The 20,662-nt window shown below is 33.4% G+C and overlaps 3 protein-coding genes across 3 annotated transcripts; 2 read left to right on the top strand and 1 right to left on the bottom strand.

Moving 5' to 3' along the window:
* The first annotated feature begins 2,101 nt into the window (after nt 1-2,101).
* On the top strand, nt 2,102-10,523 carry LOC122520851. The gene is made up of 5 exons (XM_043641156.1): nt 2,102-2,606; nt 2,678-2,968; nt 9,330-9,552; nt 9,903-10,075; nt 10,198-10,523. The coding sequence occupies exons 1-5, from the start codon at nt 2,102-2,104 to the stop codon at nt 10,521-10,523; spliced, it is 1,518 nt and encodes a 505-aa protein (XP_043497091.1).
* A 5,999-nt stretch (nt 10,524-16,522) lies between these two features.
* On the top strand, nt 16,523-17,405 carry LOC122521506 (the record flags this gene model as incomplete). The annotated part of the gene is made up of 3 exons (XM_043642315.1): nt 16,523-16,856; nt 17,008-17,067; nt 17,173-17,405. Coding segments are annotated over 3 exons (627 nt in total), but the record flags the coding sequence as incomplete, so codon positions are not given.
* A 1,633-nt stretch (nt 17,406-19,038) lies between these two features.
* Nucleotides 19,039-20,120, bottom strand: LOC122520850. Its single transcript, XM_043641155.1, has 3 exons — nt 19,874-20,120; nt 19,321-19,500; nt 19,039-19,187 (listed from the first exon to the last, which is right to left on the bottom strand). The coding sequence occupies exons 1-3, from the start codon at nt 20,118-20,120 to the stop codon at nt 19,039-19,041; spliced, it is 576 nt and encodes a 191-aa protein (XP_043497090.1).
* Nucleotides 20,121-20,662: the final 542 nt, after the last annotated feature.

The raw sequence follows: 20,662 nt of genomic DNA, 5'->3' as shown, positions 1-20,662 counted from the left end.
TATTATTTTCTTTTCTCCTCTTACCACGGATCAACTGTGTGTATGTATCTTCGTTTACGTGCGTCGTGCGTTTTCACTTGGTGCGACCCAGTTTTACAAACTCGCATGCTCGCTCGCGCGCATCACAACAGAACGGAGACACGGATCTGTGAGGGAGGAAGTTCAACGAAAAGAGATGGATTTAAGTATCCTCGAAAGAACCGTAACGAAATTCCGCATATACATATACACACACACATATATATATATGTATATGTACATATTTTGATTCGTGTATGTGTGTGCGTACATGCGAGTTGTTAATTAATGCTAAGACTTCTTTGAGAAAACACATTGAAAATTTCTCTGGACAATTTAATCCCGCCTCCCTGCCCCCTGTCCTCCCCCCTTTCATTCAGCATCCTCTTTCCGCATATTTGTCTACTTTTCGCACACCGAAGTTCCTTTTTTCTTTAGATCCGCGTTTTAAAGTCAGGCAACAGTTTATCAAATTTTCTGGATGCATGCACGAATGCGATAGTTAACGAGCATGACAAAGCGTTTTCTCTACGCGAGGGAGCTTTTGTTTTTTTTTTTGTTTGTTTGTTTGTATCCGAGCGCGTGCATTTTTTTTCTTTTTTTTTTTAAATATTCAACGTTAAACTCGGTGAATATTTTTTCTTCAGTTAATTCAATTTTGTTTCTCTCTAACATATATTTATAATATTCCAAAACAGGTTAGAGAAAATAATATTCACCGATTGAAATCGAAATCGAAATCGAATGGAAAATATCCGTGTCAGAAATCGAGAAAATACTATCGCATGGATAAATACTAACATTAAAATGAATCCCCGCGAATAGAAAGAAGTCTACTTTCATCTCTCTCTCGAGAGGGAGAGATGCTGCTCATTTATTTATTTATTTATCTTTATTTTTCCGTCTAGGGGGAAGGGAGGGGGTGTGCGAGAGCGGAGAGAAAAAAAGGAATACGGATCTCCGGCACTCTCTAAAACAGATTCTACTACAGTTAACAGCTTCCCTCCTTTCGTTTTCGTTCCCTTTCGACGAATCGGAACAAATAGAAAAATTGTGAAAAATAGGGTTGGCGAATGCGACGCCGGTGGGTGGAGTCATTGTCGACCAGTCGCAAAGTCGGATTCAAATACGAATGGAAAAAGAAGAATAGAATGATCCATAAGGTAGGAGTTTACGAGCCGTTCAACCGGTCGGCTTTTAAAGCGAGTAGAAGTGAATAGAAGAGGATCGGTTTAATCGTGCGTGCTAAAGTAAAGACTAGAACGTATATTATGGTGGTGGTGGAGGTGGTGGGGGTTGGGGGGTTTATGGAGGATATTGAACATTCTCTTGAACAGGATTACTCCTCTCCGTTCAATATCCTCACTCCCCAACCCTCTGTGATCGTTGGTTCGTTAGAGTATCATAAGAATCGTGTTCCGGTGCAACGAGCAAACCATAAAAATGGTATTGCGTTAGATGGTGGTAAAGATGGTCTGTCTGTACGGGTTTAGAATTGAAAAAGTGGGGGGAATATAACCGAGTACGGAGGTACACCTGAACCAGATATATAGAGCTAGGGCAGGGCTTCCGTTACGTACAGTCCACGTAGTGTGTGCTCTCAAGATACACGCATCCCGGTGCGATAGTCGAAGTAAACCGGCTGCTTCTTTCTCATTTCCTCTACTCTCTGTGCTAACCGAGACCAAGTTTCAAGAGTCATTTACAAGGCGTTAGCGACAACGAAATCAACAACTAAGTAGTAGTGGGTGGGAGAAATAGTGGGGTCAAGAAGATAAAAACATAAGATTCGCGAGAGGATCAGATTATTTTCTTATTCGACACTGTGCGGTCGGAAATATCAACGACTACGAAAAGCGGAAACAGCGGAACAAGGGTAAGAATTTCATTAATTTACACATTAACGTTATATTGTTTTTTTTTTTTAAATAATTATTTCTTTTAATTTTAATATTAGATCGAAGAGTATATCCAACGAATTGATTTGAGTCTTGAATTTTTTCAGTCTAATAATATTTTACAACTCGAGTTTGTTAAGAATAGTTTTGATCGTTGCAGATAATACCAAAAGAGTCGATAGAAAATGAAAGACGTTGTACAAAGTCGAGTTGTCCTCCTATCCTGTATTGGTATCTTCCTGTTAGCCACGAACATGGCAAGGTCGGTCGAGGCAAACCCAACGTCCAATTCAATCGAGGAGGATACGGCTAGGTCTAGCATGAACAGCTTCTTCAACGAGATGCGTTACGTTTATCAGATTTACAAAGAGTGTTCAGGTGAAGACGCCGATATCAGTCCTTGCTTGAAATTGAGGTTACTTTCAGCAATGGATAGGGTTTCGAGGAGCGCCCAACTCGACGTTGCCGATGGCGTTACCTTTTTAAGGGAAGGTTCGGTGAAAAATGATGACGAAGAAGTACCGAAATCTTTGAAAGAAATCGAAGCTAATTTGCCGAGAGCTTTGGATGACAAAGAAGATGCACTTAACGGGATGATCTTTGACAGGATCGTCAAGTTTTTCAAAAGTCACACGTTGAAACTTAAATTAAACGACATCGAGGAACTTCAACGTAGTTTCAGCGAGGAAGGTAATAATATCTATGTAAATAATTGTTTCGCGTTATTTATTTTTAATACGATATTATTTTTATCATCACAGGTAGAAGGAAAAAGAATAAGATGGGTGGACTAATGGCGATACCTTTGTTGATCGGTGGAACTCTTGTACCATTGGCTCTCGGTGCTCTGGCACTTTTGGCTGGCAAAGCATTGATCGTCAGTAAATTGGCCCTAGTCTTGGCATCGATCATCGGTTTGAAGAAACTCGTATCTGGTGGACACGAACACGGACACGAGGTTGTTCAAGTTGCTGCTGGGGGACACGGATCTAGTGGTTGGGCGAGGTCGAGTCATGAACTTGCATATCCTGCATACAAACCATCACCGATATAAATTTAGTCCCCCCGACCGACGTTAATTTAAATCGTAAAATTACTTTCTAATCTCTTCGTCATTTTCTTCCTTTTCTTTTTTTTTTCTCTCTTAATATTTAACTTCCAACACATCTCTCATTTCTATAATATCTTTTTTTTTTTTTTGTATAGACATACACACTAATTATTTCCTGTACATCTCGTCCTACTTCCTTCATATTCTTTCCACGCACTTTAATTTCATCGATTATCATAATCATTTCGCAAATATTTATTATACTTAAACAACCATGCGTGGTGATAGCGGACCATCCATTTTCATGTCCATCGCGCTCGTGTAAAACACGTCATGTATATTTCGAATAGAAAAAAGAAAAAAAAAAGGAAAAAAGAAACCGAAAAACAAAACAAAAAAAACAAAATGAAAAAGAAAAAACGAATAAATCGATTAAAACATATATAAGATAAAAATTGATGATTAATTAAAACATTACAAATAATCTGTTTTTTCCTCCTGTTTCTAACATAACACCATTTTCTCATAATAGTCCATAATAAATTAAGTATAATTTCGTAAGTATGTCTATTGACCGATACTGTTTTCACGATTTATGTAAAAAAAAAAAAAAGAAAACACTTAACGCAATTATCCGTATAATGTAATCGTAAAATAATTAGAGCCTGACGAAAATAATATCAACCGAAGTCGTTATTTTCAAAATGTCAATGATCCTTGAACGAAACGGACAGACAGACAGACAGACAGACAGACAAACAAAAATAACAACAACGACATAAAAATATAAATCGATCGTTTGAGAAGAAATCTGTAAAGAAAAAACATTTTCCTTCAAAATTCCTGGAGACATCGATGCCGGATAAGAACGCATCGCGGAGACATCGATGCGGGATGAGAACACATCTCCGTCTCTGAGAAGTCTGGTCTCTCGTAGTCGTTTGAGAAAACGCGGAAGAAGGTTGAGAAACAAGCAACAGAGAGAGAGAGAGGGGGGGGAGGAGTGATAGAAAGAGAGGGAAAGATAACTCGTTACCTACATACGAGTTACGCGACCAGTCGACAAAGTTGCAGGAAAGACGGACGTACGAAACACACGCACCTTACGTTCGTCTGTCTCCATATCCGTCCCCATACACACACACACACACACATCTACATATATATACATTTACGATCATACATGAATATAGACGAAGAAGACGTAGGAGACAGAAACACACGTTGAGAAGTAAACCAGGCCGAGCAGCAGCGCGAATCCAGCAGCATGGTCAGCATCCATGGCGGGCTTGTATTCTTTTCAAGGTGCGCCTAACACTCTCTACCCATCGTTGGAGGCCTCACTTTGCCCCCCTCTCCTTATCCTCCTTCTTCTTTTTATTTTTCTTTCTCAACTTGACGCAACTCTCTCTCTCTCTTTCTTGTTTGCGCCTTCTCGTTCTTTAAGGTTCATCGATCTTCAAACGTTACTTACGGACCAACCGAAGTCCCCCTTTTTTCTTTTTTATTTTTTATTTTATTTCTTTTTTCTCTCTTTTTCTCTCTCTCTCTCTCTCTCTTGAAGTATAATCTTTCTCTCCTTTTTTAACATCCTCAGGCCCTTTCTCGTTCCATCTTTGAAAGTAGCTCTCCGATTACTTGTTTTAAAAACCATACGGCGATCAGTTTCTTTATTCGGTGAAACTTCGACGACGACGACGACGAAGACGACGACGAAGACGATGATTTTTTTTTTCGTTGCCAAGGAAGAATCGTTTTTTTTCTTCAGTCCCTTTTTACACGCTCGAAATATTCTACGATCGATGTTCTATAATTTAATGTTTATTTCATTATCTACGATATAATTATGTTATTTTCAATAAAAATATCTTTATTTATATATTTTTCATTTGTTTTTTAATATACGAAATATCTTTTTAATGTGTATCTTTTTTATCTACAATGTAGACAATTTTACTAAACATTATCGTAAAAAATATTTTTCTACGGGGATATTTACGATTTAATAAAATATCATTAATTGTTACGTTTTAATACGTACGAAAACACACACATGCGTAAGTATAATATATTAATTAACGAATATCCTAAATTATATCTTTGGATTGTAAAAATATAGTAAAACTTCGATACATAACGTTTGTATGAAATTCTTTGAAAGAAATTTGATATACTCGTTGAAGTTTCAATTCGTTTCTAACTAACATAGTTAAACAAACAATGTGTTTTAAAGAATACTTTTCAATATATATATATATGAATATATATATATATATATATACAATTTAAATTTCAATTCGCATATTACGATTTAAATGTCGCGTAATTTTCGTTGTTTCTTTTTTTTTTTACTTAAGCACGATATCTCAGTATTTTTATTATAGTCATTCATACGTATTCGTGTGTACGCCCATCCTTACTTCCATTTCGTTCATGGGATAGCAGCAGAAGTATCGTCGTCGTCGTCGTCGTCGTCATAAAACGCGAAAGTTCTTTCTTCGCGTGCAGATGAAAGACGGCAAGTGGAAACCAAAAGGAAAGGGGAAGAAGGAAAATAAGAATATATGGAGAGAGAGAGAAAGAGAGAGAGAGAGAGAGAGAGAAGGGAGAGATGAAGATCCGAGAAGGTAACGCGGAGTCCTCGCTTCGTGGGGGCCTTGACCTGACCTCGATCCTCGCTCGAGTTCACTCTCACCGGCGTCGTCGAGAGGAAAGTGTTCCATTACCAAGCTTACACATCGAGTATTCCACCACCGGATTGACATCTTCGAGATTAGCTTTTTCTTTTTCCTCTGCTTGTGTTTCCTTTTTTCGAAATTATTTCGTCTCTCTTTTTTGGTTTTTTTGTTTTTTTTTTTTCTTAACAATCATTTCTGACATCTCTGAATATTTCAATATTCGTAATAAAAATGATTACTAATTGTAAGTTATGAAAGGATATAATTTTCGAAAATACGTTACAGTGATTTTTTATTAGTGAGAAAAATATAATATACGGCAAAATTATGAAGTATAATAAAAGAATATAGTAGAAAGGAAAAGAAAATGAGGATGACACGAGAAATGTCGTCCGGTTCTAGTTTATTTAATCTATATAATTAATTATTTAATAATAGTATAATTATTTTTTATTATTTTATCTAGTTGAGAATTACACACTCACACACACACACACACACATACACACATACGATATGCGTCTAGTTATCGAGTCGTCGGAAAGAGTTAAAGAATCGAAAGTTTAATTATACCTCACAGAGAGACACACGTACACACACGCACACATATATCTTACTAACAATAAAAATTTCTCTGCTGTGAAAAATTAAATAAATACGCGAAAAAAATATGAAAAAAAATATAAATAAATAAATAAATAAATACAAACGATATAACACCAGATAGATAGATCGATATATTAGAATTCTAATTAATTTGAAAATTTCGTTGGTTAAATTTTTCAACGAAAATTTAAGGGGGGGGGTAGGATTAAAAAATATCTACGAGTATTCAGAGAAAGTCGATAATAAAAACGTTAGAGATTATGGTTCTTTTTTTCTATCTCTCTCTTTCTCTACAGATTTGGTGTGTTCCGTTACTATACATTAATATATTATTTTCTAACGCATCACCAATTCTAATGTCCATTGATATCGTACCGACTATTTTTAGAATAAGAACCGAATTAGAGAAGATGGAAGAGGAAAAGAAAAAGAAAAAGAAAAAAATAAGAAAGAAAAAAAAACAGGTGAGAAAGCGTTTGGAGGTCATGGGCGAGAAGCGGGCGCGGCTCTCATTCTCGAAGAGAGGTCTTCTCTTTGGCGTGGTCCCAACTTGTGTGTACGCGCGCGCGCACACGCGCACGAAGAAAAGAACGCGCGCGCGCTTTACATTCCATGGAAAACCGTTAAACGTTTCGCGCGCGACAGCTACCAATGAATATATTATATTTATTTCAAACGTCGTACATTATACTCCATGTCGAATTTGTGTCATTATGATTGGAAAAAGAACAAAAAAAAATGTATATATATATAAATAATATATAAAATAATATATATATATTATTATTATATATATATATGAAATTTTTATCATTTAAACGTTCAAAACGATGATCACAAATCGTGATCGTACGTACAACGAATTTCATCCCGATTACTTTTCTAAACGAGGATTTTAATATACCGGTCAAGGTTGTCAGGGTGAAATTAATTAAACGGAATGTCGAAATACTTGGGCCTCACCCTGGACCCCTCCCCCTATCGCCTTCCCATCTTCTCCTAATCGTGAATTACAGTTATTAGAAAAATTCATTTGATTATCTTGACGAGAGTTCGTATCTTTATTCGATGACCTACTTACCGTGGGGTGAGGGAGAGACGGGGGGATTAGATTATTTTTTAGTCCATATTAGGAATCTGTTGTATAATTTTGGAATTCCTATTTGACCTAGCCTAACGTTAATTTTCAAATTTATATTCTAATAAAAAAGAAAAGAAGAATGAAAGAAGGGGGAGAAGTTCAATCTCTTAGCATCGATTGGGAATTATTGTGAGAAACTTCGTTTCATATTTGGAACGGAACTCATCGATATATATTCGATATATCGATATATCGAAGATAGGTCATCGTCGTCTGACGAAATTTCTTTCTTTTTTTTAATTTAAACATTTTTTTTACGGATGTAATAAAACGTACGGGATGATCGTGAAACGATCGATGACGAAAAAATGTGCGTGCTTTCTCCGTTTAGCCCAAAGTAAACGTATGTAATATTCTATCGTTTGATCGTAAAAAAAAAGAAAAAGAAAATTATCGCGAAAAAATTTTTTTTATTCTCAATTAGACAAATCTGTTTAATTTGTTTTTTTTTTCTTTTCCTACGAGATAGATTCTTTATTTTTAGACTCCCACTTGTTTTCTCTTCCTTCAAAGTATAACGGAATGGTAAAAAGAAATGAAACGTTATCTTGTTCAATTGAAAAATAAATAATATTTATGCTAATATTATTGAAATTAATGTAATTCGTAAAACAATTTGAAAATTTGGGATCTCAATTCTGTATTATTTTAAATAAAAAATATATAAAAGTATATAACACGAACACAGACAATAGTTAAAAAAATAATTACTTTAAAAACGATCTGATCTATTCCTAATACAAAAGTATAATTATTATTATTATTATTATTATTATTCATAAAATCATATTGTCGATAGTTTTAAACATTGACAATGAGTGACGGTCGAACTCTTACCGGAAATGCCTGAGGAGGATTGGCAAGTGTTCACGGTTGTATCGTTTCGATATCTTTCGGTGCCTTTGACCTGCCTGCCTGCCTGCCGTCGCTTAGTCTCTCAACTTCAGATTCGACGAGACACTGTATTCGAGTTGGGAAAAAAAAGAAGAAGAAGAAGAAGAAGAAAAAAAAAAAAAGGACTGAGAAGAAGAAACTCGATGATGCGTGGGCACGAATACTTTTTCTTAGCTCCTCCTCCTTCTCCTCCCTTTCTCCTTCCCCCTATCTCTCTCTCTCTCTCCCTATTTATCATATTCACAGGTTTCTCTTCTGTAAGTTGAAGAAAGAAAGAAATATTGGTGTGCAGGGCATCCGTTGTATACACAAACGAGGAGCTAAGTGAGTATGCACACTGCAAAATGTGTAAAGAAGACGAGGCGGATGAAGATGAAAAATAAGAAGATGAAGATGAAGATGAAGATGAAGAAAAAGATGAAGATGAAGATGAGAAATAAGAATAAGAAGAATCGATGAAAGAGAGACGTTAAAACTGGTGGTGGAGGTGAGTTAAAAGTGATCCGAGCAGAGAGGATATTCGGTTGAGAACGCCTCGAGGAGAACCAATAGCTCGAATGGGTTGTAAAGTCGTCAGGTACAGTGGTAACGGCGGAGGTAGAGGTACCGGTGGCGGTACCTCTGGTAGTGGCGGCAAGGTACGAGGGGGGGTCCTCAGTGGGGGCCATCAAAATTTCAAAGACGTACGCGGACCCCTTTCGCGACGAGGATAAAAGGCAGCAATCGTGATTCTTTCGGGCAGTGTCGATACGATCGCCGTAGTAGTTCGAACATCTTTTCGAGGAACCATTCGGGTTGATACATTCAACATATTTCTAACAATTAGTAACAATAATAATAAGATAGGATCGGATTACCAGATTGAAAAGAAAAAAAAAAGAAACAGATAACGCGTCGCGAATAATTATTTTTCTCTGTGCGTTTATATTTTCTAATTTGTTGGTTGGTTCGACTGATTAAAAGAATCGAAGGGGAAAAATAAATATAATAGAAGATGTCGAGGATTTTCTTTTCGATCATTCTTGGAGCGTTTTTGACGGTAGTAGTCTATGGTGCACCAACTACAACGACACAGGAGGTGCCTCAAAATCCATCGATTCTCGAAGAAGCTTTAGACGTTTACGCGTCTTGTTCCGGTGAATCGGATCTTTCGGTTTGTCTCAAGTTAAAGGCGTTACGATTCGTCGATAGAGCTGCCAGAGCAGCTGACATCAATGTCATCGATGGATTCAGGATTGTACAGACAGAGGAAGCTAAGAGCAATAGGTAAGGGATTTTCTTTTTTTTTTTTTCTCGAAAGTTCCGGTGCTTTTCTTCAATTGTGTAACATACGAGAAACGAGAAGTTATTATAACACACGTAACATGGATTTTATTATATTATCGATATTTTTGCTTCCTTTTTTTCTTTTTTTTTTCCTAATGTTTAAACAATAATTATTCCGGGGCGGGGGAAGATTGATAACGTGTCTGTTACATGGATTTGATTATATTATTGATACTTTGTTTTTTTTCTTCTTTTTTTTTTAATGTTCAAACAATATAATCGTTCATTGATATTTAGTAATCGGAAGTGTTACGATGTGTTTTTTCTTTTTTTTCTTTTCTCATTTGCAGCCGTGCCGATAACGCGAGATCTTACAACGATATAGAAAGTACATTACCTAGCGAAATCGAAGCAAAGGAAGCTGCGATAGATCAGGCCATCGTTGACAGAGCATCCAAATTTCTTTCGACGCATACAATTGAATTAAGTCTTCCAGAAGATTTCTCACGTTCATTGGACGAAGGTAATTTATTAAATACAATTTATAAAATCATTTCAAATCGATCGATCAAAATATATATATACATATATATATACACACACACGCAGATTTTCATTAACGATATTATATTTTATTTGTTACAGCTCGTGGAAAGAAAAAGAAGATCGTGAAATCCCTGTTACCAATTTTGTTACTCCTCAAAGCCAAAGCAGCCATTTTGCTTCCGTTAGCATTAGGTGCTCTTGCATTGTTGGCATTCAAAGCTCTCGTAATCGGCAAGATTGCTCTTATTATCAGTGCTATTATCGGACTTCAAAAACTCTTGGCTAGCAAGAATCAAAGTTACGAGGTCGTAGCTCATCCGGTTCACAGTCATGCTCATTACGAAGCTGATCATGGTGATCATCATGGTTGGGCAAGATCCGGTGGATCTGATCTAGCCTACAGCGCTTATAAACCATCAGAATAGAATTCATTCGAGACTACATCACAAGTCACCAAAATCATTATTTTAAAAACGTAACGAAACAAAACAAAAAAACATTCATCTACCTTCGTACAAATGAAACGATAATCGCTGCTTAGTACTTGGCGATAAATCGTTCGAAACAAACAAAAAAAAGGGTTGCCTAAGCTGTGCTGCTCTTAAAATCCTTTCAACTTCAACTCATTACCATCGTCGAACACGTTACTTTCAAACATTTAATTAACACAAACGAACATTCGATGACGAATGTTAATTTCGAAAGGCGGATTATCAATCCAATTTTCTCTCTTTCCTATACTTGACATTTTTTCTTTTTCTTTTAATTCATTGGATTTTAAACACTCCATTACGTACGACTCGAACGAACTATTTCTATAGAAAAACAGAAAAATATCGAAGAAACATACACGACGTATCGTTAAATCGGTGTGCTAAATGATAAAATATTATCTATGATAGATTTAGGGTTATTTATTCGATCAGAGTACCGTGAGACACAGTGTATAGAACAAAATAATTGAAACGTTAAATGATAAAGAGAAAAAGGAAAGGAAAGAAAGGGAGATAAATGAGCAATAACGAGACCATAGGATGATTCAATTAATGATTTCGAGAAGCACGAACTTTAATATCATTCGCTTAGGAATAATGGCATTTGCCATTCGTCATTTCGTTGCGCGAAGTATCATCATCATTCATGGGTAAACTAAACTGCTTTTGAGGAAGATGATCAACAAGGGGATTATTCCTTGTATCTTCGTCAAATGTTGTTTTACTCAGTTGCAGTCAATACTTACGCAAAACCTCTCATCGCCACCACCCCCCACCCTCAGTTTTAATTTAATGAATAATTATTTATAAATCGACATAATCATGTGTGTCGGTTAATCCTCATGTAATTCACTTTCTCTCTCTTTTATCTCATTATTTATAAATAAATTGTTATTTTATATTAAGAAAACGTTACGAATATTATTTTATCATTTCTTTCTGGATTTTTTTCTCTTGTTCCCCCATCCCTCTTCCTTTACCTTAATTCCGAATAAAAACAAATTCCAATTGTAACTTAATGTATTATAATTATTATCATTATTTTTTTTACCGATGATCAGATGATCAATTAATCGTCCTATCTTTAGTCTTTTTTTTCTTTTTTACGTTTGACTCGCATGACAAAGTAACGAGCTCGTCCATATTATTGTTATGTTAATCTTCGAAATAAAAACGCACTCCTCTTCGGGTGCATCCGGTGTATCTGAGGCGTGCAACAACTTGCTCGAACGAAATAACAAACGAACGAACGAACGAACGAACCTATTGTACTTTCGCTTACTTTGAGAATCTACCAAGTGAAACCGATTGTTCTGTCTTATGGGAACACCCTTTTTCTCCCCCTTTTCATCTTCCCCCTTATTTCGTAGACTATATATCACGGTGATCCTACTCGTTAAATCGACAGTATTCTATGAGAATTCGACGACAAATTCTCTTTCATTTTTTTTTTTATAAATATCGCGAGTTTTCTCTTCTTCATCTTTTCTTTTTTTTTTTCTTTTTTTACCTAGAATCATAGAGATACTCGTTGCCATAATACCTGTGTATTTCTTACGTTTAACAACGAAATTAGCCTAGATACCGGATAATACGCGAGATCTACACATTGACACACGGTGTGTAAGAAACTTTTTATTATCATTATTATTGTATCGTATAATTCTTGTTCTCATTTCTTCTCTGAAGTAGAAGAAAAACTTTCGTTGTCTTCCCCAATACGTTTCTAATATCATCTACATACTTTCTCTCGAATAACGGGTAGAGGAAAAGAGAAAGAAATAAAAAAGAAAGAAAGAGAGAAAGAAACGAAGTAAAAGGATGAAGAATCATTTTCGTAATCTCTACTTGTTCGTTCTCGTGTCAACGGGAATCACGGTTATCATGGAACCCAATGAACATTTGGAGGATACCAAAGAGAATTTGTTGAATTTCAACGAGGCTTTCGGCACGTGTCTTTCGAATAAAGAATACGGTACCTTAGAGTGTGCGAATCGTGCCACACTCAGTGTTCTTCAATCTTTTAACGAGCAGGACGAGCTCAATTTTGGAAATTTTCGTTTGGAGAGAGCCGAAGGTTACGGGCGAGAGTTGCTCGAACTCGATTACGATCCGAACAATATTCAAAACATTTTTAAAGCGGCCGTCAGGCTCATCGAACGTAGAAATATGAAATGGAACTTGGATCGTTTGTATCCGGGATTACGGATGCGCGTAGGACCGATGATTAATGCAAACGGGGTTTTAGAATTTGTATTGGACGAAATATCACCTTCTTACGACGACAAGCAATCCGGGACAGGTTGGTAAGAGATGCAGTTAGCATTTCAAGTGTGTCCGAGTTTTTGGATCATCGGGTTACGTGTTTATTATTCATCATCTATCGTATATATATATGTCACCGATGATTTTTGATCAATCAAATTTTACCAATCATTTTGTAATATTATCTAAATCTCTCTCATATTATATTAAAATGATTACTTATTTTATTCAATTCGAATATTCGATTTGATTTTCGTTAAATTTGTACGATTAAAATACACGTAATTCGTTTGTCGTTCTAATCGTTAGTTAACTCTTACAATATATTTTAGCACGGACACGAACCCCGTTTCATTTCTAAGACTCGTGGGTTCGAGTCTCGGCTAACTTAACACCTGCTTTCGAGAATTACCTGCAGCAGGCAGCACGGTCAAGGCCACCGAGTTTCATGTACCATCATACACAAACGAGTTTTATTCCATTTACAGGAAGACAACTGACCAGACACCTGCTACCTTTCCTCATGGGGTTCAAGTTCAATCTTGTGTCCCTCATACCAATACTCTTCGGACTGTTGTTAATAGTTTCGAAAAAGGCTTTGCTATTGATTAAAGTGGCACTCCTAATAGGCAGTCTTTTAGGTTGGAATTCGATGTATAATACGTCACCTGTTCATAATCCGTCTATTTTTTATGGGTTTAACGGATACGATCATCCCTACGAGGATGGTCAAATCAATACAGGTGGACATTTTTACGATCATTATCATCATCATCATCATCATCCTAATTTTCAATATCGACCTTATCGCGTACCAACAGCTTCCAATTTTGAATTTACACCGTACGATCGACACGTTGTCAGAGAAGTGGTCAATGTTTACGATAACGTTGATAAGACGGATCAAAATACTAGGGCTAGTAAAAATTTTGCTTGGACGGCAAAAAGTTGATCGATTTCATTGCGGATTCTTTCTTTTTTTTTTTTCATTCTTTTTAAAAGCCAAGCCTGGTGATGATGATGATTATGATGATGCCACGCGTATTCCTTTTACGCGATGGAAGAATGCACGATGTAATATATTTGCTGTTTGACTGCACAAGTAAACGAACGCTTGTATCGCATAGCTACCGATCGTTGCTCGGTAATGTTTGCGCATAATAGACGCAGATAAGTGGGTAACTGTTTTAACTCGTGTTCTTATTTTTGCTTAAATATATATATATGATAGGGGAGAGCTTATTTTTCTTTTTTTTTTTTTATCATAGTACCGTTCAAACATTCATTTTCTCCAAACGTTACAAACAAGATGATATTACGTATTTTAAAATATATATATATGTGTATGTATGTATATATTTTACATTCGTAAATAATTGTAACATTCATTATATATGTTATATAATATTTTCGTATATATATATTTTACATTCGTTAATAATTATAATAAAAATAATTATATAAAATGAGAAGAATATTAATTATTGTTTCAATAATGATCCTTACTAGTAAAAATTAATATTTTACAATCCCCCAAAGGAAATGAAATAAATTATACTTGTTTAATTCTATACGAATACGTATATGACATAATTTTATTTTATGAAATGAAAATTAATCGAAAATTTGTTGACTCGACGATTAATAAACGATTGAACGTATTTTTGTTATAATTTTATTGTCGGTTTCCAGGTTTCTTTTTTTTTTTCTTTTTTCTTTTTTCATTGATAAGCAGGAAGGATCTCATCGAAGATATCCTTTCGCGTTTTCACTTGCAGGAAACATTTAGTTTCCTTTCGTTATTACTTCGTCCATTCTTTCGGTCATCTAACAGTACCACCTTTTATTTTTTTTCTCCTTTTTTTTTCGGCAGGAAATTACAGAATTGAATTGCCTCCCGGAAACGCTTGTTTTCTTTTCTTTTTCTTGTTTTTTTTTTTGGCAGGAAAAAAGCATACCATTACGACAAATAATCTTAAGCTTTTAACATAACAGTTAGTCCACGAAAAGTGGTGTTTTTGAAAAAAAAAAAAATAAATTAACGTAAATCTTTGTCTTGAATTAATATACGAACAGTCAATGATAAAAAATTCAATCATTGAAATCTAACTTAATTGTTAACTTTTAGAAATAAATCTTTTGTTTATTCGATTATTGATGATTATTTTCAGGTCGAACGAATTGAATGTTTTATCTCGGGAAAACAAAAGACGATTGGTAGTTACGATATATAATTAAAGTTAATCGAAAAGTTATGGGTTAAATGTAAGAATACAAAAAAGGAAAAGAAAAGAAAACTAGTAGTTAATCGTACAACATACAATTAGTATAGTTTATAATGTTTTAATAGGAATTCCGGATAGATAATGTATGGTTATCAAATAAAAAAAAATACAAGTGCGTATAATTGCTTATGGTTGTTTCAAGAATGTAGAACGTTACGGCGAATAATCGGTGTCGGTAATAAATTAACATTAGTTAAGAAATTCGAAAATTAATTGATTATAAATAAAAAGACCGAGATGGGGGATAAAACTTAATTACTATATTTACTCAGTGTGTTTGTATTAATTTTTTTTTGATTTAAAACATTTATAAAATTATACCCATTGACGTAATAAGAAAGAAAAAGAATTTATACGTATTATATATTATTTTATTCTAGAAATTTATGAATTGGCCTATAAAACGACGATACGAAAGTTCTCGTTAAAACGATACTAAACGATAATAGAAAAAAGAAAAAAAGAGAAAAGTATAATAATTCGACCGAGTTATACATACGCTCACCGAGCACAAGTATTTTTACTAAAATAGATATTATTATTATTATTATTATTGTCATTTTTTGAAAATAAAAAATACTTACATAGTCCCATTTTCTAAACAATTTAATATCCATTCCTATATATACGAAAATTAATTTCAAATACCGTTAAGTATCACATTTTCTTTCATAAATGAAACGTAAAATAAAAATAGATTGATAGTGAAATTAATCGAAAGAAAATATGGATTTGTTTTGTCCGATTGTTTCTACAAAGCGAAAAGTTTTGCTTATTCATTCATAAACGTTTTACATCTAAACAAAACAAAACAAAATAAAAATAAAAAGGAAAAGAGAGATAGATGATAAATCGAGTTAAACGTAGAATTGCAGTACTCTTCCGGAAAGTTTTAAGGCTTCGTTTGGTAAGAAGGTCGGAGGGATACTTATTTACGGGGCTGTACTAGAGATCGATCTGCTTCAAGGGGTTTTCCTCCCGTAGACGGGCGAGGCGTTAAACAGCGCGTGGATCGTGTACAACGATTCGTAAAAAGGAATTACGTTAGTGTGAGTGTAATTTAGTTGGTGTGTTGTACGGGTAGGAGAGAAAAGAAAATTTACATTCAACTCTTGGTTATATATAAGACCTAGACCGTTCAAGATCTCGTAGATTAGTTCACGTTATCGAGAACGAAGGAACGTTTGTTCGGCAAACGGATTTATTGTATAGTAAAAAAAAGGAAGTATTTGTATAATAATAATAATAATAAAAATAAATTAAGAGTTCGCGCGCACGATATTCGATCGCGATTTTTTGTTTTTGTTTGAAGTGTATTATTAAGAAAAAAAACAAAACAAAAAAATGAAGAAGAATCGTTACAACGATTTTATTATTATTTTCGTATTTTATCTCGTTGGTATTTGTCATCTCGTTAATGGGAAAAGCGAATACGCCAAATTATTCGAAAAGTGTACCAATGAGAAAAATACTTTCGATTGTTTGAAAAGGAGAGCATTGGATATACTCGACACTGCGATTGACGATGATTCCGTTTACGTTTTGAATGATTTCGTTACGATAGAAAGAGATCCTTCGTCTACGGTTAGAAGTAGCAGAGGATTGAAGACAGTTTTTAATAATGGTAGTCTAGATGAACAATTGGATAATAAATTTCACGAGTATTTGTCGTCGAGGAGTTTGCGTTTGACGATACCTGGAAACACCTTTGAAGGTATTCACGATAATTTTGTTCATTTGTTTTTCCTTTTTTTTTCTTTCTTTTTCATAATGATTAATTATAAATGTTTTTTTTCTTCTTATTTTGGAAAGTAGTGGATTGGTGAAAATAATTTTTCTTCTCTTTTCTTTTTTCGTTTACACAGGTAGAAGAAGGAAAGGAAATAGAAATGGTGGATTAATGATGATGGGTTTAGCTATGGCAGGTAAGACGATTGATTAGATTAATTCGTTTGTTTGATTAATACATTTTCACAGGGATTATTAATTGATGATAAATTGCAAATGATTATTTTTTATTTCTTTTGTAGGAATGTTGGCACAACTGGCTTACGGAAAAATTGCGTTTCTTGCCGGTACCGCATTGTTGACTGCTAAAATAGCGTTAGTTTTGAGCGCGATAATTGGCTTGAAAAAATTAGTATCTAGCGGGGGAGGAGGGCACGAGGTGATATACGCAACGGCCTCGGAACATCATGGTGGTTATGGCGGTGGTTACGGTGGCGGTTGGCAACGAGCTATGGAAGGAATTCCACCAACTTGATAATTTCAACACGATCAATTTGTTATTAAATATTTTCTGAATTATTTTTTTATACGCTAACAACAAAATCCGTTCGTTCGTTCGTTCTTTTTCAAATAATTATAATTAACAATACGTTCGTGTATTTATTTTTTTACAATATTTTTAATTATTTATACGAATTTAACCTGTAAATACTTGGTAGTGATTAGTGCAAATTTTTGTTAAGTATTTAATTAATAAATTATTTATTTATTTATTTATTTATATTCATTTGTAATAAGCGTTTATGATTTAGTTAACCGATACCTCATTTAAAAATGTTATATATTAAGTTTTTCTAACGCAACAAAATAAACTGAAAGAGAAATCGTATGTGTTTTTAATTTTTTTGATGAACCATAATTTTTTTTCTTTTTGAAGAAAAGAAAATTGTTATAAATATTTCTATTAATTGCATGTGCCTATATTATAAAACATTCTTTTGGCTTTTATTACTGTATATTTAAATATTATTTATTTGTGATTGAATAAAAATAAATATGCAGTTAATTTTTTGTTTATAAATCCACGATGAAAAATATGTTTTACGTGTATTATTTCTTTTATCAACAATTTTTCCGCTCTTTAATTTCTTATCTCTTTGTTATATTTTTCTCCTGAGGAAGTATAAAAAGAATATACGCTGTTACACCGTAGCACATATTTAATTAAGATAATAACAGTTTAATTAATGTAATTAGTAATCGGATACTTAGGATAATTATACAATCGATAAAAATCTGAATTTAGATATGTCATTTAATAAACGATTCTAATCAAATTGTATATCATTTGTTTCAACTATACCACCCAATTTTTTTCTAAATAAATAAATAAATAAATGTTTGTGTGAATAATCAATTTAATCAATCATACTTATTCTATAATTAGATTAATATTTTATGATAAATAATAGAACACATAAATTGATCGAATATTTACATTATATATTGTTAATAATAAATAATATATTTGTACTTTCTGTTAGATATATTCAATTAAATTTGAATGAAATGTAAATTAAATGTAAACGATGGATAAATATAATCTATCATATATATTGGTTTTTTATATTCTATATTTATAATTAATTATTATACTTTAATGGTGGGTAATATGAATATTGCACGCAATACAGTTACAAATATTATATTCAGTATATTCGGAAAGTAATTTCATTTCGTTAATTGCATTATACTGATACGAAATCTTAACCTAAATCTTAAAATCATTTGACGTTCTATCAACAGACATTTCAAACGTGATTTAAAATCTTCTCGTGTTTCAATCAATCAAATAGTTTATTTGTTCTTAACATTGTCAATATTGTTAGATAAACGCTAAATGTCAAAATGACATTAAAAATTTCAATTTGAAAGATGCATTACATTTGAAGATTGACAAAATAAAAAAAAGCACTTGATGAATGTTAACAGTCGCAAAAACAATGCGAGAAAAAATTAACTGAATTGACTACAATTTATTTATTTATTATCGAATTTATTAAATTAAAAAAAAAAGCCTCGAATATTAATTACGAAGAGAAAGATCTTCTCTTCCATTATTTATTTATTATTTGGAAATAAACGAAATTACTTTCCGTAGAATAAAATTATCGGCGAAAGACTCGTCGTCGTTTTCGATGACCGTATCCACTTTCATAACCACCATGATGATCATAATCAATACTCGAACTGTGAGTTTGTATGTAGCTATGGTGAGGATGTTTAACTATTTCGTAAGACGTTTTGTCGCTGTGGTCTGTAATAGAAATTAATTTCATAATAAATAAAATATAAAATGTAAACATTATAAAATGTGTTTTATAACACACAATATTAAATATCTTATTATTATTATTATTATTATTATTATTATTATACAAGAAACTTACCGGATGCTCTTTTCAAAGCAACAGCAGTTGCAACTGCTAATGCAACTTTAGCGACAACTAATGCTTTAGCAGCAATAACAGCTACAGCGTGTATAGTTATGTAAAGTATCGTAGCTTTGGCTGCACCGATCATGTACAATAATATTCTGCCATAACCCATTTTGTTCTTCTTTCTTCGTCCTTTACGGAAAATTACGTAAAACACATAACAAAACAAAATAACAATATAAGAAAAAAAGATAAAATAAAATAAACAACATTGTATCGATTAGTATCACATCTCTAATTTTTCTCGGGTATCTCGATTGATATTAATTTAACGTTCGATAATATATTTTTGTTATCTTTGTTAACAAAAAAACAAACAAACAAACAAATTAACTACTTATACGAATAATATAATTCAATTATAATAATATAATTAAACATATATACGAAAGAGTAACAAATTTAAATAACATAGATAAATCAATCGATTTTGAATATTCGAAAAGTGTTTCATAATTCTGACGTGTGTACCTACATATTATTTAACAGAAACAAAACGTTTCACCTTCGTCCACTTCGTCCACTTCGTCCCCGTCGAGAAATCTCGTGTCGTTATCCATACTTTGCACTTTCTTCATTTCCCGATCGTTGCAAATCTTAGCACCGATTTGTTCGTCGTATTTCAACGTTGTATTGCAATCGACAATAACATCATTGATATGTTTTTTCCGATCGATGTAATCGGTACGACATTCGACGATTAGTGTACCAAACGTTAGCAGGTAAAGAGCAATGAAGACTTGCAGTAGCATGTTTGAACAGAACTGAACGTTACCGTGGAAAATCATTTTTATAGAGGAACTCAAATGCAATTAGTCTTGACCGGTAATACACGCTCGTGTTACGCCATACAGAGCGTGAATGCATCCTATGAGTAAAAAATGCATCTCGCACGTAATATTATTTCTTTTGATTGCTCGGAATGGTTTATAACATTATGTACTTCCGTATGTTGTTTTGCTGTTTTTTCGTATTTTTCCCTCAACGTTATCGAATCGTGATAAGAATTAATGTCAGTTAATGATATAATTTAGGTTATGCATATTTTATTGTTTATATAATAGTTTTACTGTTTAAATAAACATTCGATTGCAAATATACATTTTGTTTGTTTCAGTGTGAATAAAAGTATATTAATTATACATAATATTTTTCGAATGATAGAGTAAATTGTTAAATATTTTATGTTCGTTTATGTTAAATAAACATCATATCGTATTTACCGGATTCGTAAACGGATGCGATAAAATAATTTACGCTCGGTTGATGTATTTAAAAAAAAAGAAATAATTGA

This window comes from Polistes fuscatus, unplaced genomic scaffold, assembly GCF_010416935.1.
Source record: "Polistes fuscatus isolate 324 unplaced genomic scaffold, CU_Pfus_HIC Scaffold4, whole genome shotgun sequence".
Classification (NCBI taxonomy): Eukaryota; Metazoa; Arthropoda; class Insecta; order Hymenoptera; family Vespidae; genus Polistes; species Polistes fuscatus.
Note: the sequence above shows the minus strand (reverse complement) of the source record. Positions and strands in the feature narration are given on the sequence as shown.